The sequence below is a fragment of the Ornithorhynchus anatinus genome, chromosome 7 (assembly GCF_004115215.2).
Source record: "Ornithorhynchus anatinus isolate Pmale09 chromosome 7, mOrnAna1.pri.v4, whole genome shotgun sequence".
Taxonomy (NCBI): domain Eukaryota; kingdom Metazoa; phylum Chordata; class Mammalia; order Monotremata; family Ornithorhynchidae; genus Ornithorhynchus; species Ornithorhynchus anatinus.
The window spans coordinates 7,971,145-7,996,685 of NC_041734.1; the positions used below are offsets into that span (position 1 = coordinate 7,971,145).

The following is a 25,541-nucleotide window of genomic DNA, read 5'->3' on the forward strand; positions in this document are numbered from 1 at the left end:
CAGTCTTGATCCCCATTTTACAGATGAGGGAACTGAGGCCCAGAGAAGTAAAGTGACTTGCCCAAGGCCACACAGCAGACAAGTGTCAGAGCCGGGATTAGAACCCAGATCCTTCCGACTCTCAGGCCGTGCTCTATCCCCGAGGTCAGGCTGCTTCCAGGTGGCAACCGTGGCAATGGGAGATGTCGATCCAGGGCTCTGAGTGAAGTGAGTGGGTAGCAGCGGGCAGGATCTTCTTCAGTTCCAGCCCCAAGTTGTGTATCTTGCCAGGAAGCAAGGCTACATAATTTTCCCAAAGACTACTTCCCCCCAGATCTGACTTTTTCCCCCTAGGCTCCCCCAAAGGGTGGCTCAGTGGAAAGAGCACGGGCTTTGGAGCCAGAGGTCATGGGTTAGAATCCCGGCTCTGCCACTTGTCAGCTGTGTGACTGTGGGCAAGTCACTTAACTTCTCTGTGCCTCGGTTACCTCATCTGTAAAATGGGGATTAAGACTGTGAGCCCCACGTGGGACAACCCGATTCCCCTGTGTCTACCCCAGCACTTAGAACAGTGCTCTGCACACAGTAAGCGCTTAACAAATACCAACATTAACCTCTTCCAACCCAGAAGGCAGGGGATCAGTGCTTTGCAAGCTCGGAGAAGGACACCGAGGGGGCCTCATCCTGGATGGCTCTTCCATTTACAGGACTCAGAGTTCTTGGGCCAATACCCCCAAGGGATGCACTGATGCAATATGCAATAAGGGAAGAAGTAAAGTCAGCACGAAAGCTCATATGGCCAGGAAGCTTGTGGAGAAAGCTTTAACCTTTCCCAGGAATGATAAGCTTTAGAAAGTGTTATTACTGTTAGGCAGAATTCTTTAACAAATGATGCCCAAAGAATTTGGCTTGGCCACATGAATTCGTTTAATTATGGCCGTGTCGACTCACGGAAATATAAATATGGAGTCTTTAGTGTTTGGCAGTGGGAGCCTACCCAATAAGCATGGGCCATTCACTCTATTTATTCATTGGTTTCTATAGGGGAATTAAAAAAAAAATCTGGGCGTTTAGGAGAGTGGAAATCTTTGTTCCCTATTTTGAATACCTAGCAGAAAAAAACTCTTAGCTTTTCTCCATGAGAGTGATTCCATTAAAAAGATCCTCATCCTGGAAGATTGGGCCAGCACTTCCTTTACCTCATTCCCTTTTCCTACTACATCACAGGTTTAGTATTGAACAGATATTGCCATTCCACCAGAATAGAACTCAACATCAGGGTTAAATTGCAAATTAAACTATTTCAATTAATAACAGGAAGTCAAAGGAGTTTTAAGGCCACACTTGAGGGAGGCAGAGAGAGGGAAATGATGTGGCTATTTGTAGACAATTCGAGAGAGAGGATTTATCTGATTAGTTTGGTTAACAAATTATTTAGTTTTCTACCAGAAAGGGCCTTTTAGAAAAGAATACCTAGAGTTTGATTTTTAATTTCCACTGTGATCTGCTCCAGTCTGTTTTGCACTTCTGTTGAAACACGGACCCAAAAAAGTATACATATAAATATGTACTATAAAAGTATTATATATATATATTTATTTAAGCAATCTGGGGGCTTTTAAAGATGGCAACATTTACAAGCTTTTCCTACTTCCAGTGAGGTATTCCACTGCCAAGTGAAATGGTTTCTTTCGCCTTTCCAGCCCATGCGGCTGAAAAGCCCTGCGTCTGAGTAAAGTTCCTTTTAGACTGTACGAGAGGTATGCATAAAATAGCCTGCTACGGTGGGGATGAGGGTAGATTTGAGTCACAGTTTAACTCCAACAGGGTCTCGCAGTAGCCCTGGGGAGAGCACTCGACTATGTTCTGTGTCAAACGATGACAGACAGGGGTAAATGGAAGGGCTTCGGAGATGCCTCACTTTCTCTTGTTCTTGCTACAACTGGCAGGCTTCCAAGCCTCCCCTGCTAACACCACAGAAAGCAGCAGCTGGTGAGTAACATTAGCAAACAAGGCCTCCGGGCTACTCATGTTCCAGCTCTCCGTTCACCAACTGCTATTCAGTGAAACAGCTGGATCAGAAGAGATACAGCCAAGAAGTAGTTAGAGTTTTATGTGTACAACTGTTTTGATATAGATTGTCTGCTAGAGGCAGAGATAATGATAGCTTTCAAGGCTAATATGTTGGACTGGGAACAATGCTGATATGTTGAAAGAAGCAGTCAGGAAGGGTTTCAGAATGTATGCACGTTTACATAAATGGCTTATATGATGGCATATAATAGTAATGTGCTAATATTGACTAAATTGGAATTGTGTGTCAGAATACACTTTTTTTTGGGATAGGCTTTGTGGGAAGGTGAATTTAAGTTGTACAGGGAGGCATCGGTTATCTTTTCAAAAGGAAACCCAGATGAATGTTTGGAAGGAAAATGATCAATATCTTCACCAACCCCTTCATCCGTGAAACAAAGAATTAAAACCACAGAAGGCTTGCTGAAATACTTAGTTCTACCTTCTCCCACTATCTCCGTCTGCCTCTTATATGAAGTTCTTCTAGAGATTCTTAGACATTTAGAGGAAAGGAGTGTAGGATAAGACTCTAGGCAGGAATGACTCCTGCCACAAAGGAAACTGTAAAATTCCTACATAGTTAAGCATGATCTCTGCCGTTTCATTAGATATTGCTTTCCAAAAGTAAGAAAAAAAGGTTTGAGGGAGCCAGACCGAAATCCTCTCCTGCTCTTCGTCGTTGCCACCGATTCGTATTTACTTTGCGGTCTACTTATTTTGAAGTATATAACTGGGCATCTGCTGAACTTGGAAAAGATATAGGCCCCTCTCACCTCAAGGAACAATGTAGGTAAGGAAAAGCCAAACCGCATTACAAGTCCACAACCTTGGCACTGTCTTGGACTCACCTGCCTCCTTCAGCCTGCATATTCAGTTCCCAGTCGTATCACTCTCTTCACGACATTTCCAGATGGTCAGTCTTATTTACTGAGAGCTTACCGTGTACAGAGCATTGTATTAAGCACTTGGCAAAGTACACTAGAACAATAAAAGACATTTCCTGCCCACAAAGAGCTTACAGACCCTTCTTTAACATCTGAACTGCCACCACACAGGTCCAAGCCCTTTACATATCCCCTCTTCCTCACTGTATCTGCTTCCAGCCTCTCCCCTCTCCAGTCCAAATTTCACTCTGCTGCTCGTATCGTTTTACTAAAAGTCATTCTGTGCATGTCTCCCCAGTCTCCATAAACCTCCAATGGTAGCCCATCCATCTGTGCATCAAGCAGAAGCGCCTTACTGTCGGCTTTAAAGGAAGCAGCGTGTTCTAGTGGATAGAGCACAGGCCTGGGAGTCAGAGGGACCTGGGTTCTAATTCCAGCTCCTCCATGAGCCCGTCAAAGAGCAAGGACTGTCTCTATCTGTTACCGATTTGTATATTCCAAGTGCTTAGTACAGTGCTCTGCACATAGTAGCGCTCAATAAATACTACTGAATGAATGAATGAGTCTGCTGTGTGACCTTTGGCAAGTCACTTTACCTCTCTGTGCCTCAGCTGTCTCATTTGCTAAATGGGGATTAAGACTGTGAGCCTAATGTAGGACAGGGACTGTGTCCAACCCGATTATCTTGTATCTATTCCAGCGCTTAGTACAGTGCCTGGCACAGAGTAAGAGATTAACAAATGCCATTATTATTATTTAAGGCAATCAGCTCTCTCCCCACCTACCTATCCTCACTCCCCTCTCACCACAATCCAGCCCACACAATTTGCTCCTCTGCATAGTGCACTCACTCTCATCTCTCGCAATGCTTTATTCACATCCTCCCTCCCGCAACTCCCTCCCCCTTCATTATAGACCACCACTCTACCCATCTTCAAAGACCTGCAAAAATCACATCTCCTCCAGGAAGCCTTCCCTGACATACCCCATCTTCATATCCTTTTTCCCTCTCTGTGGTATCACCTACACCCTTAAGTCCATTACCCTATCAAGTTCTCACCCCATCCCAGCCCCCTCAGCACTTATGTACATATCCTTATACTCTGTGGCTTCCTTTACCTGTAATTTATTTTAATGTTTATCACCCCCACTAGATTCTAGACTCCTTGAGGGCAAAGATCATGTCGACTACCTAGTTTGCCCTCCCAACCACCTAATATTATGCACTAACCCAGTGGGTGTTCCATAAATCCCATTAATTGAAACTTGCAGATAAATATGTCTGCATATAAAGATCTTATTAGGTTTCTGAATCCCTTGAAGGAAAGACAATATAAATAGTACATAAATATATTTACCATTAGTGACTTGTTTAGAGTGAAGAGCACTTTTTACCAGGAATAATAAAGGTTGCTTTCATTTATTTTACCAGCAGTATGGCTGTTGTGTCAGGAGAAGCTGGTTAAATTTTTGTAGTCTGTTAAAGAGTTGAAAACTTCTATTCAAGGCTGCAAAAGCATATGTGGAGTATAAGAATATACAATATAAAATACAATGGGGGGCAGATCTTAATTTGGAGACTATTTGGGATTGGGGGGTGGGACGTTGTCTCCGAGTGGTAGGGACCACCTAAATCCCATGTCAGTCCCCTCCCAGCAGCAGAACTGATATGGAAATCCTGTTTCTGACTGGGCCTGGGAGAGGATACCAACTTCTTTTGTTAGAATTAGGACCCAGGTATCCTCTGCTGTCCCGACAGATCTGATGCCCTAGAAGTGGGCTACTTTCAGCTTACCCGGTGGGGGTCTAGGATGGACATTGATCCCTTTACTGATCCGGAAGCAAGTGCTATACCTTCCGTTATTGACATATGTTACGTAACAGGATGACATAGGCACTCAAGGAAAGTCTCTTTGTGGAAGTGTGCAGAACCTAGAGTGGGCCAGAGAAGGGACATATAGGTGACCCCTCCTTCAGAGCTCTTCATTCAATCATATTTATTGAGTGCTTACTGTGTGCAAAGCACTGTACTAAGCACTTGGAAGATTCCTGTGAATACAGTTGGATTCAGCAGTAGCAGAGGAAACGTAGGAAGGCTGGGTTATTAAAATACTGCTCGGGGGATTGACCAGCTGGAAATGGATCTGTCAGGTTTAAAACTGGACAATTGCTTATTAGTGTTCTGGGTTTCAGGAAAGAGAGTATAAAGTGAAAGTGGTAGAATGGGAAAATATTTAGATTTTTAAATATCATCAGTTTTTGAAAGGTGAATTGCTGAGTTCAACTGTCTGTACATAGATGAGAGTGTGTTCATGTGTGTGTATATGCCTGTGTGTTTCTCTTACAGTGCATATTTTCACTAAGAATTTTAGATAGAATGCTGTTGAGCAATTAGGAAAGGTTCTTCTGACCATGCATGCCTGTCTGGACAGAATGTCCTGCAGTGTCAGATAAAACAGTTGTACACCTATGCTTGGCTTAGGTCATGCATAAATACTATTATATAAGTTTTCCGTCAAATACAAGGTTTTTTCAGGAGTACAACTCCCACATTATAGAAGAACAGACTACAAACACACATGCACACACACTTCTCCCGTAGCATAGGAGTTGTTCTTGCAACCCTGCATTAAGGAAAACAGCATAGTACTTCACCCATTTGAAAGCCACATGCCTCTACACAATGGTTTCTTCCAACATCACATTGTGGGAAAATTGTTCCCTAATCTCCTACCAGCCTTTGAGCTACAAACATGCGTTATGGCAGAGGAGAATGTACACGTGTATGGTTGTTTCAGCTTCTTGGCTGGTGAGAAATTATGTAACTTCCTAGTTTTGGTACCTGTCATTCAAGTTGCTCACTTTGAACTTTGTGTTTTACCAGATAGTTTCAGCACATATGAACCCTATACCATATATATACCATATACCCTATACCATGTATATATATGTATATGTATATATATGTATATATATATGTATATATATATACACACACATACACATTCACAGCCCCTAGGATCAGCTTTTACTTGGCTCATGGACATAAGAAGTTTTCTACCACCTCGAGTTCTTTTGGCCATGCGAACACACCTAATTGAAATCTATCCAGAACCAGGCAGAAGACCTAAAGGAAATGTGAACATTTTCCCCTTGTTCTATTTTTGGCTGTCATGGCAATGGGAGCATCTATGGGAACACCGATGCTGGCCAACATGGAGGAGAGTTAGGCTGGGAATTGGCAGTGTTGGGATAAGGGATCAGTAGCAGAACATTTTCTGGAGACTGCTGAATTTCAACACTATTTTCAGAGTCTTACAATTCAGTTTATACTAGCATGCATTCTGGGGTGAGAGAAAGAAGTGAGCTTCCAGAAATTGGAAGGAAAGAATAAAATAATAGTCATGGTATTTCTTAAGCATGTACAATAAGCCAAGTACCTTATTAAGTGATGGGGATTAAATCAGATATCATGGGGCTCACAGTCTAAGTAGAAGAGAGAGAGTAGGTATTGAGCCCCCATTTTACAGATGAGGTAACTGAGGAACAGAGAAATTAAGTGACTTCCACCAGCAGTAAGTGGTGGAACCGGGATTAGAGCCCAGGTTCTCTGATTTCCCGGTCCGTGCCCTTCTCACTAGGCTACACTGCTTCTCAGAAGCAAGTGGAATGAAGGAGGACAGTAAGCCCTTTAAATCTTTGGTAGGGAGGGAAGGAAACACATTTTAGGGATGTCAGCAATTTTAGCAAGATGGTTCCTTCCAGGACCAGACTACTGGAATGGGTTTGAATGCAGGTCTCAGGAAAGGACAACCCCTCCTAAATCAGGATACTCATGACCGAGTATATTCAGTTTTCCTATGTGGAGGTTGCGTTCTTGAAAAAACATCCTTGTTAAGGAAAACACGGGCTATAGAACACCCCCTTGTCTGCGACCATGTGCACAATCATTTCTTCCACTAACACACTGTGCTGTTTCCAAAATAGTACATGATGTTGGAAGAAAGTTTCCAAATTCCCTAAAACACATTCTACTCCAAAAAGGTAGTAAAGCACATACATTACCACAGACCAGAGTGTAGGTAAAAATGCATCGAGAGCATGGAGGAATATTTTAAGGGGGGAAAAATGTGCTTATGTTAATTAATTGGACCATTACCGTATTTCCATATCATAGTGACATTTGTCGGCTGGTAATTATTGTCAGATTTTTAACTCACCCACGTGAGACTCTTCTGAGACAATCTGGTTAATAAAACTGTGTTAATTTCATTTTTCAGTTTTAAAATGTCACTTTACCCTTAAATTTCCTCTGGAGCATTTTCCCCACCCGCTCCAAAAATAAAAGAGAAAGTCACCTAAGCTAGAAACTGAGTTGTCTTGGTGGCTATCACAAATTGTTCTCCATCATGGTAAGTTTGCATATGCTGGAGGATAATTATATGAAATCCTCTGTTACAGCCCTGTACAGTACATTTGACCTCTGGATAAGTAAAGCGCTTCATCCTCCAATGCTTTTAATTCTAATCCTTGCAGAGACTGAATTCATTGCTTGAATTAAAAGAGCGAGTTTCATTAATGCTAAAAAGCGGTGACCCAGATAGCACAATGGATTAATATGGTGACCTTGCAACTTCAGAGCTTTATTTTGAGAAATGAGTGTTGAGTCAAATCAGTTCAATAGTCAATTAATCAATCAATCAGTCCATTCTTGACTGGAGTGTTGCAAATTTGGGTCCTTTCAAAACTACAGAACTCACAGACTTCCTGCAAACCCCTTCCCCGCCAAGGGGCATGGCACACTACAAGCAAGTTTGATGAATTGCCATTTCGGCTGTAATCCCCGACTGTATAACCGTGTCCACCGTTTCCACGAAAACATCATCCTAGAGAAATAAGCGCCGGGAAAAACTATTAGCGATGCATGTTTATTCCCACTAATTCTGGAAAAAAAAATAAATCAGCTAACCATATTGTGAGCAGTGTAATATATTATTGTTGATGTACTTCACCAGTTCTATCATTTGGGTTATTTACAACACCTTTGTGCTGAATTAAACTCTCAGGATTATTTGACCCTGGGAGAAACGCATGGATCAACAGGGCTTTCTGAGTCTAAAGGGAGCAAACTTATTAGCAGCATATTCATGGAAAATTATTCCTTTCCAATTTTCCTTTTAGATGCAAGATATACGGAGTACAGAAGGAGCCCAATATAGTCCCCATCCTCAGATGGCAGCCATGAGACCAAGGGTTCAGCCTGCAGATATTAGGCAGCCAGGAATGATGCAGCATGGTCAGCTGACGACCATTAACCAGTCCCAACTCAGTGCTCAGCTTGGTTTGAATATGGGTGGAAACAATGTTCCCCATAACTCTCCATCTCCACCTGGAAGCAAGTCTGCGACTCCTTCACCATCCAGTTCAGTCCATGAAGATGAAGGGGATGATACCTCTAAGGTATGGATAGGTTACTTTTAGGACTTACTGAATGAGTCAGTTGCTCAAAGCTATGTTCTGGCATTTTGCTGCCTGGCCTATGCCCGGCACAACATACAGATTGCTACGTTGCAAATGAGAAAAGGTCACTGGGGCCGCAGCAGATATCTAAGGGTTCTTGAAATGAATAAAGCGTCTACGTATCTAAAGCCTTTAGATATAAAAGCCTTTGACTCAAATACTCTGCAATTGATTGCATTTACTGAATGTTTACTGGACACGAGATGCCAGACCTACATCATGAAAAGAGAACCGATCTTCAAGTATTCAAAATGTAGCAAATGATCAATGCTTAACTCTGAAAAGTGCCCTGCGAGGATTAGTATGCTTATTTCTAAATAAGCACAAAGCTATGGTGGGGAGGGTCTGGCCTTTCACTGAGCTCCATCTCAGTGGAAGCTTGTACCAACCACAGAGATAAGCAAACTTTCTCTAATGGCCTCACTGTCTCAAATGGAAAGCTTTTGTGATTTTAGGAGCCCAAGATGAGAGCAATAAGCCATTCTGTTACCACTCAAAATGGATATAGCCCAGTTAAATTACAACTTAGAGATGCTAAAGAGCAACCAGCAAGAGCTTTTGGAAGAGACACCCATCTTCATATGGCCAACATTAAAAGTAAGGTTGGAGTAAGGAAAGCATTACTTATCCAATTCAACCCAGCCATCAAAGCAGTTGATCTGAGATTTATTCTCAGTATTGAAGGGGAAATATGAATTTAAATGTTAGGTTTTCCTGCTTAAACCTGCACAATAAAATAAGCATATAAATTGATCATTCAAACTTAGAATTTGGGAACTGTACTCCTTTTTAGACCAATATACGAAAATGCATTCTGATCACCAAATCCCTCTGTTTTATTTCCTAATAAATCTCTTTTGGCTACCGATTGCCTAGTCCTAAACAATGCATTACAGTAAACAACTGCCTTATTGGCCACATGTGGATAATTCTGTTGAAATCTTCATTAGTGATTTGGAAATTTCATTTGCATATAAGCTACTTACGCTCACAAAGGTCAAATAATTGAATTTTTTTCCAGTGACTTTGGAACCAGATACGACTGGTCCAGAACATGGTTCCGTGGTTCCAGCAAATAATTTCAAATTTGTTTTCAAAATAATACCTTAGATGGACAGTCTCATGTTGTTGTTGTTATGTTAATTAAAGCTCAGTTACAACTTCAGAGACAGCAATGAGTTATAGAGTGTAAATTTACTGAGACATCTCTTTTTGTGTTTCATCTCCCTTTACTTATTGAATCATATGCCCCAATAAGAAAAGGAAATTAGTATTCCAGTAAAGCTTTTCAAAGTAACAATTAAAATAATTTTATATCAAAATCACCGATCATTCTGCCAGTTTATTCAGTCTTTAAAAGGGTTTTGTCCCAATTTTGTAGATTTATATCAATTGATGAATGCATGAAATATTAGATTTGTGGTAACTGGAAAATGTCGACTTGATTGTTCATTTTTGCTTATGGATTTGGGATTAGCTGAAGATCTTTTACTCATGGTTGGTTGAGTCACCAAAATAATGATCTCTTTGCAGCATTGGCGCAACTGAAAAGAACTGTTTCGTATCATTCATTCTATTTCAGAGAAACCTGTTTTTAATAATAGTACATATCTCAAATAATGCATGAAGAAGAAAACTAAAAAAAAAACACTAAAGTATTCTTATTGATTGGCCATATTGATTGAAACTTTCCTTTAATTTAACAGTATTGTCTGTTGCCAGTAAATATTAAGTGGTGATCGCATATACTTTTTTCCACTTTGCTGAAATTTTGCATGATTCCATGTCTTTAAAATGAGAACATTATTCAAAGAATCAATCTTATTTTATGCAGCATTAGTATCAATTGCACCAAATAATTAACCATAACTCTCTAATGATGTGGTACCTATAATCTTCTTTTTGCTCAGCTGCCTTTAGTTGGATTAAATTTTCCCCACCTCCTGTTTGTTTTTAACCATACTTCTATTCCAAATTAAACACTCTCCTACCACAGTTCTAGGAGCAATCCTTTCATTTCTCTCCCACTTATAAATTAGTACACCAGCCCAAATCCCCAAAAGGAGAAGTGTGGAAATTTTGGCTCATGATAAATAGTATAAAATCAGAAGACTTTAATATCCATCATTCATGTGTTGGGCTGTGCATAATATTGTAATGTAACAGCTTTAGGTAGAAATGAAAAATATTTAATTCAAACTGCCCATTAGATGTTTGTCAGCAAGCAAAATGAAGGAAGCTACTCCGGTCTACACAGACTTCAGCCGGTAAACTTCACAGCCAGACTCTTTGTGTTCTTCTTAGCCAATTATATCCACATTTGAAGAAACCAACTTCAGTTTCTTCCAGTGGGTAATGCAGTGAAATGAGTCGATTTTGGAAGAGGAAGGTTTGGTGTGTTTCTAGTCAAGATTTGCCAATAAGAAAAAGAAATCCATGTACAAGGCTAACACTCTTCCTTATTGATTGATTAATAACTACACCCATTTCTGGTCATTCTTAAGCTAGGTGACCTTTGCTGATAAAGCAGCTGTTTTTTCTGGCCTTGAATCCAGAAGGCCATATGGAGTGAGGAAACATGGACCTGAGCATTCAAAGCTTATTGTCTCTGGCTTGTCACTCAGGACTAGTAGCTTTAGAAACCCAAAAAGCTGCCAGCATTGAGTACCTCCACATATGGCACCATCTCTCTCTTAAACATATCCTGACTTAAATCAGAGCCCTAGAGTGGTCCTGGGTTCGAATTATGAAGTAGCACCAACTCTCTCTCTCTCTCACAAAAGGCCACATTCCATGGAATTACGCAGATTAATAACCTAGAGTTGGTGGACCTTCTCCACTTTCCCTTTTAATCAACCCTCCAAACATTTGTTACCAAAGACCAGTACGTGTGGAGAGCAGAAATTCAAATACACATCTGCTCCTCTGCAAATCAAAGGGAGAAACCCTGTTGCAATTGACACTGAAGTAAGTGTGGCTTGCTCACCACTGCCTAAAAGATGCATAAGATTTGTGGAGTTAGAAGCACTGATACTCAACCAATTTGGGGTTGACATTAAATGCAGTTTCTTCTAGGAAAGGGTAAAAAAAAAAAAAAAAAAAGTGATCTCTGACTCAGGCCTTACTTGCCTTCATATTCAGACATTCATATTTCACGAAGCCTTGTGTGGCAGCCAGGCTATGTCGGTTATCTTGATATGGTAACCTCCCAGTTTGCAAAAGACAAAACAGAGGTCCCCACTAAATGGTTGCCCAGAATAGCCCAGTGAACCAGTGATAAAGCGGAGGACAGATCTGTCATGCCCCCGACCCTTCAGGCTAATGTCCAACTAGCCCACTTTGCAGCCCTTGGCCTTGCTCTCTCTCTCTCTCTCTCTCTCTCTCTCTCTCCCTCTCCCTCTTGACTCCTCTCAAAAACGAGCCAAAAAACAGCTAGCTGGTGATTTGAAATCAGTAATTCAATCTGGATCATTCAAGCAAAACGTTCCATTTTTCCTCCATCACACAGCCCTTTGCCTGGATGATCCAGATCATCGTCTCAGTTCCCCTTTTTCCTGTGACACATCAAGATAAGGGAGATCCGTGCCAAACCCTACTGAATAAGTTCCAGGTCCCTTAAAGATCAATTCTACTCAGTAACTTGGAAATCATCCAGTACAGAGTGTGCCCCCATTTTCATTTGCTTTCAAAAAGCCTAGGTCACTCCTGTGTATGTTTCTTTCATAATTCACACTATACTGAATCATTAAACGATTAAGAGTTATTGTCCACCCCGGTGAAACGAGGTCAGAAGCAACGTAGGCTTTCTAACGTGTGGTTCACAGTGGATTAAGGGACTTTTTTCACATGTTTGAATTTTTGCTTATGAGGGAATTTTAGATAGTATAGTACAAGTGTTGCTTCTTTCCTTTCTCTAAAGTTGCAAAAAAATTCACAAACAGAAACATGATTACCACAGAACTGCTGAAACATACCCTGTTTATATCGTAGAGATTTTACAATATTTACTTTATACGATAAGAGTTATAAGTAGAGTTCTATGGTGTTTGTTCAGCCTATCATGCAGATGGTGCTTGATTAAAATCTATTTTAAACTGCAACGATTACTGCAAGATAGTGAGCATAAAACAGCTCTCCTGGCCCCATTAAAGGCTTTGACACTGTTGCAGTTCTTTTTAAATATGCTTAGAGACATATAACTTCTAACTTCTCCAGTGCCAGTTAGATATCAGTGATTGGCTTTCTAAGATAGTTTTAGCTCCTGAGCTGCAATTTCTTTAAATGTACTGGCTGAGCCACGCAGCACATGAATTTTTAAAATTGAAAGATTATTATTTTCTTGTGATAAATAAGTTAAATACCTCACTATAATTAAGCAGTGAGGCCTGACAGGAAGCGCATTACCAGGAGCTAACTACACCCCTAGGGAGATGGAGGAATAAATCTGTGCCTAGCAGGTTTAAAGAACCTGGGACTGGGCAGTCCCTCTGTAAAAATGTTTTCCTTTATGGTGTTGCTTTAAAAGTGAAATTGGTTGGAACCAACATTAAAGCACAATCCTGACCGTTTTCAAGATTGTCTTGCCTATTATCCCTGACATTCGTCAGAGGTTTGCCTCTTGAAGTCATGTGCTGATTTAAAACAACCAGTTCTCTACAGCTGTTGGAACAACTCACATGGGAGTTTGTTTTAAGGGTGGTTAGGAAATGGTTAAGTGGTCCATTTCAAATAGCCCAGCAGACAATAATAATAATAACAGTGGTATTTGTTAAGCCCTTACTATGTGCCAAACACTGAGCTAATACCTGGAGCAGAATCAAAACCTTCAGTTCAGACACAGCCACTGTCCCACAGAGGGCTCTCGATTCAGTCAATCGAATTTATTGCATGCTTACTGTGTGCAGTACACTGTCCTAAGCGCTTGGACAGTACAATTCAGCGACAAAGACAATATCTGCCCACATCAGGCTCACAGACTAGAAGGGATCTAAGGGGGAGGGAGACTAAGTACTTACTCCCCATTTTGCAGGAGAGTAAACAAGCAGAGAAGTTCAGTGGATTGTCTAAAATCACAAAGTAGGCAAATGGCAGAATGGACTTACAACCCAGATCCTCTGACTTCCTGGCCACTAGGCCACGCTACTTATCAGAATTTGTTGAAGACATGAAAATCTACTTCAAAATTTAGAGGTGCATATACAAGATTATTGAACTGAGAAGGTGGATGTACTATGCCGTAGATAAAGACTCTTTCATAAGCTTATCATTATGTGATGTAATTGCCCTAAATAAGGTCACTGTACTTAAAATTCAGGACGAATGGCCATTTATCCACCCCATTAGCCAACTTCTAACACAGTTGAATGTCGCCGATATGTGCGGCATTTATTGCACAATCTGAAAGTTGATCAGTTACCAGCTGATAAACGCACTTAGGTCACAGTCCTATAACAGAGAATCATGAGAGATACTCTCTCCTCCTGGGTTTCTCATTTATTGACTGTGTCTGCTAGGGCAAAATGAGTAGCAGGTAGAAGAAAAAATTCCCTTGGATTATGTAAAGTTATCCAAGACAAGGGGATCATTGGTGATGGCCAGATTGGATGCCAGCAGGCAGGATGAGTACGATCTCACTAGGGCCAGGTTAGGATTCTGGCCTAGCAATGGCCATGATAGAGTTAAAAGCAGGAGGTCAAACTGTTAGGGTGGCTTTGGTGGGCCTCTGGAGCAGCCAGGAGAACCCCTTGCCTACCCCTCAACTCCCTAAGGGCCAAGACCCCAGCAGCAACTTTGATATAGCCCTTGAGCAGGTCTCCCGGTTGGTGTGGCAATTAGCCTGATTGGCAACTATCATCCAGGAGTGCTGGTGCCACTGTCTCCCTCATCCACCCTTGCTGCCAGCCTGCCTGGATTGTCTGGATGACTTGAAACCCCAAGAGGCAGCATCAAACCGGGGAGCAAGTCTCAGAAGTGACATCGGACGGGCCGCTGCGCTGTCATCGGGGTTCCTGGAGCAGGCCCTGGGGCACGATTAGAAGTACATGGCCGCACTCGCAACAGTAGTTGGGTGCTTTGACATAAATTGAAGCTTTATGGAGAAGCAGCGTGGCTCAGTGGAAAGAGCACGGGCTTTGGAGTCAGGGCTCATGAGTTCGAATCCCAGCTCTGCCACTTGTCGGCTGTGTGACTGTGGGCAAGTCACTTAACTTCTCTGTGCCTCAGTTCCCTCATCTGTAAAATGGGGATTAAGACTGTGAGCCCCACGTGGGACAACCTGATTCCCCTTTGTCTACCCCAGCGCTTAGAACAGTGCTCGGCACATAGTAAGCGCTTAACAAATACCAACATTATTATTTATGAGGGTTTCTCTTCCAAGAGTCTAAGCAGCGTGGCTCAGTGGAAAGAGCCTGGGCTTCGGAGTCAGAGGTCATGAGTTCGACTCCCGGCTCTGCCACTTGTCAGCTGTGTGACTGTGGGCAAGTCACTTCACTTCTCTGTGCCTCAGTTACCTCATCTGTAAAAATGGGGAGTAACTGTGAGCCTCACGTGGGACAACCTGATTCCCCTTTGTCTACCCCAGCGCTTAGAACAGTGCTCGGCACATAGTAAGCGCTTAACAAATACCAACATTATTATTTATGAGGGTTTCTCTTCCAAGAGTCTAAGCAGCGTGGCTCAGTGGAAAGAGCCTGGGCTTCGGAGTCAGAGGTCATGAGTTTGACTCCCGGCTCTGCCACTTGTCAGCTGTGTGACTGTGGGCAAGTCACTTCACTTCTCTGTGCCTCAGTTACCTCATCTGTAAAAATGGGGAGTAACTGTGAACCTCACGTGGGACAACCTGATTCCCCTGGATCTACCGCAGCGCTTAGAACAGTGCTCTGCACATAGTAAGCGCTTAACAAATACCAACATCATTATTATTATTGTCCCCAGCAGATGCAGCCATTTTGTGGTACTTAAGTGCTCTAAGCCCAAAATTAGGGGGAGGCAGGGTGTACTTCGTCTGGAAACATACAAAAAGCATAACACAGCAAGACTGTCTCCTCAGTTAACTGTCCACGGATTCCCTCTTCTCTGAGGAAGTAGCCCAGCCCCAGTTAAGACTGCAAGCTCCAGCCCACATCCCAGTTTGAATATTCTGTCAATCAGTCAGATTTATTGAGCTCCTACTGTACGCAAAGCACTGTACTAGCATTTGGGAGGCTATAACAGATGTAAGAGACCGAAACATCATAATTTATGGATGGGAGGGAGAAGGGCTTAAATAGTAGCTTAAGTGTAACAATATGGCAAAAAGCACTTACTCTGCCACAGATTCTATCCTACCTAATAGGCAAAACCAAATTTAATAAAAGCTGATTGTTGGTTTAATAATTCTTTGTATACTTCCTACCTTCTCCATATACTACATGAGGTCAGCTCTTGCTGACCAAGCCCCATATGAACTCTTTGCCAGGAATCACCAGTCTGTTTAACATTGCAGAAACCTCAATGTTAACATTATATTGAAGACGCACTTCCAGACACCCAGATGTGCATATGAAGGTTACCCAGTAGCGTAAATATTGAAAACTCCTAAAAGAAGATAGCAACATCTTGGCCCCTGAATTGAGATCCCTGACAACCCTTACTGTCAAGATAATTTGAGTTTTCAAATAAAACAAAATAGACATGAGTATTGGATACCAAATGTAATTTTACATCAGAGCCAAATAAGTTCTGCCACATTGGTGAGAAAGGACCGGAGTTATATGCTATGAAGTAACTGCTGGTTTAAAAAAACAAAAGGAAAAGAAAGATCTGAATGCAGAAAGAAATGGTATTAGTTTAGGAAATCTGAGATTAAATAAATTCCAAAATACACCCACCAAGGCAGCTGCAGGCTTCATCCATTTCACCTTCAATCAGGAAAAGTTTGGCGGAGCAGGGTTTTCATAGATTTAAATGCCAACCAACAGGGCAAAACCTCCAAAGGAAAAATCAATTCCAGGAGGAGCTCATGTACCCCACGTACCAGTAATAGTCCATGTGACAAAATCAGTGTTCATCCAGACCTAGGCGGCACCCCAATAGCCACATGACCCAAAGAGAGAAAGGCCAAAACAGGAGAATATATCATTTTCCCAAAACAAACAAATTGATTTTCTTTTTAAAGCCTTGTTATGGTTGGAGATTAACATGTCAAAACTTCTAGGAACTGAAAGTTAATTCCCGAAATGCCATTTTGATTTGTGAAATCCAAGGGGGTGGGGCTGATATGTGTGTAGGTATGTGTGCATGAGCAAGCCTCAAAGTAAAACAGATGTTTATCTTGGCAACTGTCCCTCTGAAACCCTACTCTGATTTTATTTCAGATAAATGGAGGAGAGAAAAGGCCTGCCTCTGACTTGGGCAAGAAACCAAAAACTCCCAAAAAGAAGAAGAAGAAGGATCCAAATGAACCCCAGAAGCCTGTCTCTGCCTATGCGTTATTCTTCCGAGACACACAGGCAGCCATCAAAGGCCAAAACCCAAATGCTACCTTTGGTGAAGTCTCTAAAATTGTAGCTTCAATGTGGGACGGTTTGGGAGAGGAACAAAAACAGGTAAGCCATGACCCAGAACAGGGTAACGATTCACTTTGGATTTGTGGACTTGGGGGAGCAGGGAGTTTTGAATTGATCAATAACCGGATCCAAATCAGACCAATGAGATACACCAGAATTCGAGAGTAGGACAATTTTTACCTCATTTAATGCTGTTATTGCGCTATCATCACTAGTAAGCCTAGATTTAAAATGCAGGGATCGCATTCTTGTAAAACCTGTGAGAAGGAAAAACCATTCTGTAGTATTCACCTGCTCCAAAGTTGTACACATGATGTGAAACTGTATGCATGCTAGCTCTTGTTTCAGTTTACAGTGACATCATTCTATGAAGGTTTTTCGGTACCATTGCACTCTGCTTTTACTGTGTATTTTGAGATGAACACAGAGAGTTGGAGAATGTTCTTCCCACAACCAGAACCTATTTAGGTACAGTGGGAGGCAGCGTTGGATACGGCAAATTTTCCTTAATGCAGGGTTTTGCAAGAACACAACCCCCACATTAAAGGAGAATTGGGAGTTCTATATTCCCCTCCCAAGAGCTGCCAAAAATGACTAAAGAGATTCTTGCGGGACCTTTGAAGACTATCCACCCAGCTCGACCATTCGTCCATTTGGGGCACAAGTTTCACAGTTCTCTTTTACTCTCAGCTAATTTAACTTAAAGTTCAAGTTTTTTCCCTGAGTCCCTCCCCAAAGACTACTGGAGTGTGTTCTCCAAACTCTTCTCCAGTATACTTCCAAGTTCTGTTAAGTGGAACTACATTCTTCACCTTGTCTTTTTGCCTATGCTTAGCCCTGGGGTCTCTGAATATTGAATTGGGGAAGTGTTGTGCATCTCAGCCATGTCCTGATATCTTTCTGAAGCCCTCTTTGGAAATGGGGAATCGTTTCGGCAGGTAGTTCTGAGAGAACCTTTAGGGCACTTCTTCAGCGGCCAAATTTTGCTCTAGACTCCCAAGCCTTGAGCAAGCTCACTAATACGGCTTCACCTTACACACATTTCCTGACTCCCTCGATACAGCAGTGTCACTGGTGAAGTACGGAGCCTTAAAAATGCTGAAGTGGGTGCAGATTTATCCATTAGGATATCTAAGCAGCCCGATTAAGATGCCTTATTTATATTCTTACTTTCTTGATCTACTGGTAGAGATCTGACCTCTTTTTCCCAGGCTTTTGAGGCCTCTATTACCAACAAGCAAAGCATCACTCCCAAACTTGCCCTTACTGTTTTGATCGCCAGTCAGTCATACTTACTGAGCAGTTACTGTGTGCAGAGCACTATACTAAGCGCTTGGGAGAATGTATTATATTATTAAATTGTATTTATTGAGCGCTGTGTGTAAAGCACTGTACTAAGCACTTGGGAGAGTACAATACAACAACAAAAAGATACAACCTCGATATGGCCAAAACTGAACTCATCTTCCTTCCCAAATCCTCGCCTCCTCTTAACTTCCCCAACCCAGCTGACTCCCTCTCCAACTCTGAAGCCCACAACCTTGGTGTTAACCTAACTCATTCGTCTCTTTCAACTGCCCCCCATATTCAGTTAGTCACCAAATCCCGTGGGTTCTTCCTTCACACCATTCCCAGAATCCACCTCTTCCTCTCCATCCAAATGGCCACCCCACTGGTCCAAGCACGAAGCATATCCCACGTGGACTAATAATAATAATAATAATGTTGGTATTTGTTAAGCGCTTACTATGTGCCGAGCACTGTTCTAAGCGCTGGGGTAGACATAGGGGAATCAGGTTGTCCCACGTGGGGCTCACAGTCTTAATCCCCATTTTACAGATGAGGGAACTGAGGCACAGAGAAGTGAAGTGACTCGCCTACAGTCACACAGCCGACAAGTGGCAGAGCTGGGATTCGAACTCATGAGCCCTGACTCCAAAGCCCATGCTCTTTCCACTGAGCCATGCTGCTTCAGCCTCCTCGCTGACCTCCCTACCTGCAGCCTCTCCCCGCTTCAATCCATATTTTACTCGGTTGCCTGGATAAGTTTTCTAAAACATCGCTCACTTTGTCTCCCCGCTCCTCAAAAATGTCCAGTAGTTGCCCATCCCTCTCTGCATCAAACTGAATTCCCCGACTCTCCCTCAGTTCTCCCCTTCCTATCTAAGCTGAGTGGGCCACCCCAGTCCATGCTGGGGGATTGAAACTCTTTGCTCCACCACCACCAGAGGAGGCAGCTTGACCAAATGGGGACAGCATCTCTGACATCACCTCTGGGCTGGATGGCTATCTTCCAACCAAGTTGGAACCAAGTTATAACCAAGTTTGCCAACGGTATGTGTTGCCTTCCTTAGCGAAGTGTTGCGGTGGGCAGTTGTGTGCTTGAGAAGCAGCGTGGCTCGGTGGAAAGAGCACGGGCTTTGGAGTCAGGGCTCATGAGTTCGAATCCCAGCTCTGCCGCTTGTCGGCTGTGTGACTGTGGGCAAGTCACTTAACTTCTCTGTGCCTCAGTTCCCTCATCTGTAAAATGGGGATTAAGACTGTGAGCCCCACGTGGGACAACCTGATTCCCCTATGTCTACCCCCAGCGCTTAGAACAGTGCTCAGCACATAGTAAGCGCTTAATAAATACCAACATTATTATTATTATCCTGCCAGAATCAGATGTAGTCCGGCAAGCAAAATTTAGGAGCAGCTGGGATCAGTGTAAGCACCGTGCTGCCAGAATGAACTCAAAATGCATATGACTAAAGTGAACAACTCTACCCTCAGCTGTGGGCAACAAGGGAGACAGAGCCTTATAACTAAGTAATGCTTAAATACCCCATTTTGTATAAAATGATCTAATTTTCAACTCTTTTGATCCCTTTGTTAATCCATTTCTAGTTCCATTGTAAATTCCTTTTCCTCAGATTTCTGTATTCATCTCAACAGCATCAGTGCCTCTGGGGCCTTCATTTGGGGAATGAAAGATTAAAGGTTGTTTCTTTGACTAAGAACTGTAAACAGAATCATGCCAAAGTCCAGGGTGTTCCTACATCAAAGAAAGGGAAAAAAAGGACTTCTCTCCCATTTATGTTTTATCTCCTTCAAAAGTTTCTAAGAATACACTGTGGATTTTGTTACGAAAAAAGGAGCCCTGCTGATGGGTCAGGTGCAGCAACAGAAAAATCAATTCTACGATACAAATGCCTGTGCCTGTTGTCGTTATTCATTTAAATGACGGCACTGAACCTGGCCTTTGGCTCTTAGATTGTCCAGCTTGCTGAAAGAGTGATTTCCCAAAAGGGAGAGGGCTTGGGGAAGAGAGTGGCAATCCTTTGCCAAAATGTGGGGAACAGGACACAGGTCCTATAATAGTAGTAATTCTTTTGTTAGTGCTTACTATGTGTAAAGTGTTTAGTGCCTGGCACATAGCAAGTGCTTAACAAATGTAACAAATGCTACAATTATTATATGTCAAGCACTGTTCTCGGCACTGAGGTAGATATAAGTTAATCAAGTTGGACACAGTCCCTGTCCCACATGGGACTCCCAGTCTTAATTCCCATTTTACAGATGAGATAACTGAGGCCCAGAGAAGTGAAGTAATTTGCCCGAGGTCACAGCAGACAAGTGGTGGAGCCGGGATTAGAACCCAGGTCCTTATGACTCCCAGGCCCATGCTGTTTCCACTAGGCCATGCTGCTGCTCAAACCCACCCGAGTTGATCCTTCCAGGAGCATTAGATGGAGCACCGTGACCATCGTACATGGCAGCTCTTCTGCAGCAACTAGGAAGAGCCACTAGCAATGTGTGAGCCCTTAGGTTTTACACTGTAATACCAGGAGAGTTCAGCAAAATACGCACAAGGACGGCGATGGCACATAACCAACTGTTCTTTCCCTTTATGTTGACATATTGTGCCAACATAATGCTATATCTGGATCTCAAACTTAAATTAATTCAACTCCACCCTCAGTTAATTCTGAAATCGGGAAGCACATAGAAGCGTCTCTACTGGCGGTTATTTTTCAAGGCACGTTGCTGGAGCAAATCAGAGGCAGGCAGGCTGCTAAAATCCAAAATTTCAGAAAGAAAGTGCCCGTTAGAAAACAACCCAACCGAATGCCGTTGGCTTTGTGCAGGCAGCTGGTTGAAATAGAAGGCGAGGATTTCCAGGAGCACAATTGTTCAAAACTCCGGTAGCTCTAATAGCCCACAATTATGAGCAGCTACAAATATAAACACAGACTGGGAAAAATGGACAAAATTAAATGACGACTTACTGGGGGCTTAGAAAATTATACTATTTAGGAAAAGGCACTTATTAAGGCTATGACAAATGAGCGTGTCCGTGACAGCAAAGGGGAAGTGTCTAATAGAGTTGTTGTGGGCTTTTAGCACATACTTCCTCTTGGTGGAGTGTAGGAGAGATTTAGAAGTCACTGCAGAGTGGCAGGTCTTTATTTTCAGAATTGGCGGTGAGTGGGAAACTACTCTGTGCTTTGGTTTCCATGAAGATACTTTATAAAGAAGACAAGCGAAAGGAACCTTCAGAGAAATAAGTGAGGCAGTCTTCACAGGGAACCCAAATAGCACCTTGCTAATTATTCTCCCTCAAAACATCACTGAGTAGAAATCTCCCCCTTTTAATACTTAAAAAGATGGTGTGGAATCTGGATCAGACAACAGAATTGTGGGTGGGATTCCAACTGGAGGTTTTAACTGCTAATGGATCGTAAGACAATGGCTAAGCCATTTCAGTAAGTTGTTAAAAGGCAACAGATGGAGGAAGTAAAATAAAAAATAAGTATCAGTGTGATGTTTGTCTAGCTACTTATTTTTCACTGACTGGAAACTGCAAGGAGGAAAGAATACAAATTTGACTATATCACATCTCCTATATTAGTCTCCCTAGATTTCCAGCAATCATCAGCATCTTTTTTTATGAGATTCCCGTTAAGTCTTCTTTGTACCTAGGTATTTCTGAATTCTCTTCAACTGTTCATTTCAATCCAGAGCCCAGTTTCACTGTCTATATATAAATCAAACAGTCTGCTAAATAGATGGTGTCTCTGTGGAATGAAGACAGTTCTGGTCCAAACAGCTATCAAGGGTACCTGGGTCACTTTCAGTCATGGAAAATCAGCACTAATGTGAAAAAGAAAAGTCATTTTAAATCAGAACCAGATGTAAATGTACTAAATGAACCTTAAGTTTCTAATTGGAGACACAGTAAGGCTGTAATACATTTAGCAAATTACAAACAAAATGTTCTTGTTTACATTGCATTAGATGGCTTTAAAACTGCACCCAGAGAACTAAATTAACATGCCGTTCTGCTAAAAGTGAACTGGAATGCTCTTTCCAAGTTCGGCCTGCCGAAGGAGGAAGGAGCCCCAACCTTTGTGGGAGAAAGAATATTTATGTCTGTTTATTTAAGTACTAGCCCTTGGAGCAGAAGAGAAAGATGGATCCAGAAGTTAATGATGAGATCGCCTTCACCAGGCAACTGTTTGAACAGTGCAACATATGCCTTCTTTCAGGCTGTGTAATTCATATCTGGGAATATTAGCCCTCACAGTTCAGCTCAATAGCAACACCTCATTATTTTATCCCTCAGTATTTATTCCGATGTTTGACGCCTCATGAAATTACTGTTAATGTGTTTATATAAGGGCAGATCTGACACAAGTGGGAAGAATTTAATTTCCCACTCATTCTCTCCTGCTGATGTGTCCTCTTCCCCTGGTAGAAGTGGCAAGTGTAAATAGTTAATTTGCTTCAATTATGAGCCTGTCCTGCTAAATTAGAAGCAGCAGGGATATGAAGAGCCAGAATTATACTTATGAGGCAGCTGACAAATCCTTTGAGCCCACAAAATCAAATCACTTACTCTTCATCGGTGCTCTAACACCCACCGGCTAGATGCTGCAGTTTGTGCCTTCCCACCTGATGGAACTTAGGTTTTATGTCACTGATCCTGGCCGCAAAGTGCCTTATTCTCAACCCACACCGGTGCTGCTCTGAGCCTTCCGTCTCCCAAGTTTGACCCTTCTGGGGTCCCCCACCAAACTTCGCTGAAACTGAATAGCAGAATAAAAGACTGAAACCTGAAACTGATGGTTTACCAGCATTCTCTTGATCTCTGAACATGCAGTGAAAATATGTTCACTGTATGAAAGCAGAGAAGCAGTGTGGTCTAGTGGAAAGAGCACAGACCTGGGAGTCAGAAGGACCCGGGTTCTCATCCTGGAATCATCCACTTATCTGCAGTGCATGGGCCAGTCACTTAACGTCTCTGTGCCTCAGTCACCTCATCCTTAAAATGGGGATTGAGACTGTGTCCAACCCTCTTAGCTTGCATTCATTTACTCAGTTGTATTTCTTCAGTGCTTACTGTGTGCACAGCACTGTCCTGCTTGGGAGAGTATGGTACAACAATAGTCTGTAACATTCCCTGCCCACAACAAGCTTATAGTCTAGAGGACTTGTATCTACCCCAACTCTTAGTACAGTGCCTGGAACATAGTAAGTGCTTAACAAATAGCATAAAAAAGGTAGACTAGCATCCAGCCTTAGCTATGCTTCAGAGGGGGTCAAGTAACAATCATAAGAAATGAGGACTATATGTAACTTTTATAATGAAGGTCCTCCGTAGATACATAGATGTGTGGAAATATGTGCATGGGAACAGACACTTTTTTTTAATGTGTAAATAGACGCTTCCACACAGGGATACCAGATTAATGATGCACATAAATTCTTCCCTTAATGGTAAAAATTATACAACTACAACAAGCCATATCCTACCTCTCAGTAAAGGAAGAGCAGAGCAACTTAAAGCCATGAACACGGTGGGCAGGGAATGTGTCGGTTTATTGTTATATTGTACTCTCCCAAGCGCTTAGTACAGTGCTCTGCACACAATAAGTGTGCGATAAATACATTTCACTGACTGAGAGAAAGCTGCCCCATGTTTTTTTTTTTTTAAGATAGAGGATCGCAATCCACGACCAGCCCCGAACAGACACACTGGGGGCTGTCCCTGTAGACTGTAAGCCCGACGTGGGCAGGGATTGTCTCTCTCTATTGTTGAATTGTACTTTCCAAGCGCTTAGTACAGTGCTCTGCACACAGTAAGTACTCAGTAAATACGATTGAATGAAGGAATGAAGGAATGAATGAATGAATGAGAGAGAGAGGAGGCAGGATACAATTCTGCCTCCTGTTTCAGCCCCTCTTTCTGTGCATCTCCTCAAGTGCTTGGAGTCCATGAGACCCAGCATCGGCAACCCCCTGTAAACGTCCAAGATCTGGAACTGTCTGACTTTCCCACCCTCCTCATTAGGTTACCAAACAGGGGAATGGCCGAGTCAGCGTCATAATTCAATCCATCAACCAGTGGGATTTTTTGAGCTCTTAATTCTCCCAGGGTGTCTTCCCTGAGTGGGTGAGGCCTCGACAGAGCTGGGGACTCCAGGCAGACCAAGGGGAAGGCGCACCTGTCTGCCCAGTGACTCTGCCACTGAAGCAGAGCTGAGTGGAGATGGCACCTCCCTCCCCTGCTCCGGAAGCTGCCAATCTAAAGCTTCCCCCAGGGGCAGTGATCAGGTAACAGAGCCGAGGAATAACAACTGCCAAACCGTATAGCTAGGCTTAGAGGGCATGTGATTTTTAAATACATTTTTAAGGAAGAACATAATCAGAACTTTTGGTCTTTGGTTGTTTTCCTGAAACATTCTATTTTCTAGAGTTTCTGATTTTCCAGGAGATAGTCCCATGGGGATAGTCCCATGGGGCAAACAGGTGTCTTACTCTTCTTTGAAAATGGAATTAAACCATAGACCAAAGATCCATTTTCTCAAGAGTGCACACATCTTCCCCCTGCTTTTGAAATCTGTAGGCACAGAATGAGAGACCTATATGGGAAGTGGGAGCCCTTAGAAACCAATTTTGTAAAGAGAATTGGAAAATTTTTCTAGGAAGTCTTGAGACACCGCTCATCCTAGTTCCCACCTGTTTCTTACCCCTTGCCTCCCTGAGTGAGAGAATGAAGGATGCCTCCTTTCTCAGCTACTGCTGTCAGACATCCTACTCCACCTCTCAATACCAATCAATAGTATTTTGATCAGATTAAACAACTTTGGGAGTCAAATCATGTCTTCATCAGCATAACAATTACCATTAAATGAAATTAAAACCCTGTCAAAACGTTAGCATGGTAAATCTGACTTCTTTGATTAAATTGTCTATTCTGGAAAAAGTATGCTTCGTAAGTAGTTACTAATCTCAACTCTCTCCCCTATTAGTGAAGGAAACCATTGTGTTCTCCATCCCCATGCTTGGGAAAGAAAAGTGCCCAAGTGTGGATTGGTATTATCATCTATTATGAATTACAAACATTTCTTATCAAATAAAAATGCTAGAAAGAAGAATGGCACTAGAAGCTAGCCAGGATTCAATAGATTTAGGCTTTTTTCCCTTTGGGGGCTGAAATCACATTTGTGGTGAAGAGTTTATTCTGTCCTGGTCCTCTATACAGAAACTCTTTGGA

At 42.4% G+C, this 25,541-nt stretch overlaps 1 protein-coding gene across 3 annotated transcripts in view; it reads left to right on the forward strand.

Annotated features, from left to right (window-relative positions):
- The window catches only part of TOX (thymocyte selection associated high mobility group box), a 404,763-nt gene that overhangs the window by 348,655 nt on the left and 30,567 nt on the right, over positions 1 to 25,541 (forward strand). For 2 of the 3 annotated variants that reach the window (XM_029069417.2, XM_001513508.5), the window contains 2 exons: positions 8,118 to 8,396; positions 16,811 to 17,041. In XM_029069417.2, the coding sequence (XP_028925250.1) occupies positions 8,118 to 8,396; positions 16,811 to 17,041 (510 nt within the window). The remainder of the gene's footprint in view (positions 1 to 8,117; positions 8,397 to 16,810; positions 17,042 to 25,541) is intronic. The other variant, XM_029069419.2, reaches the window with a different exon arrangement.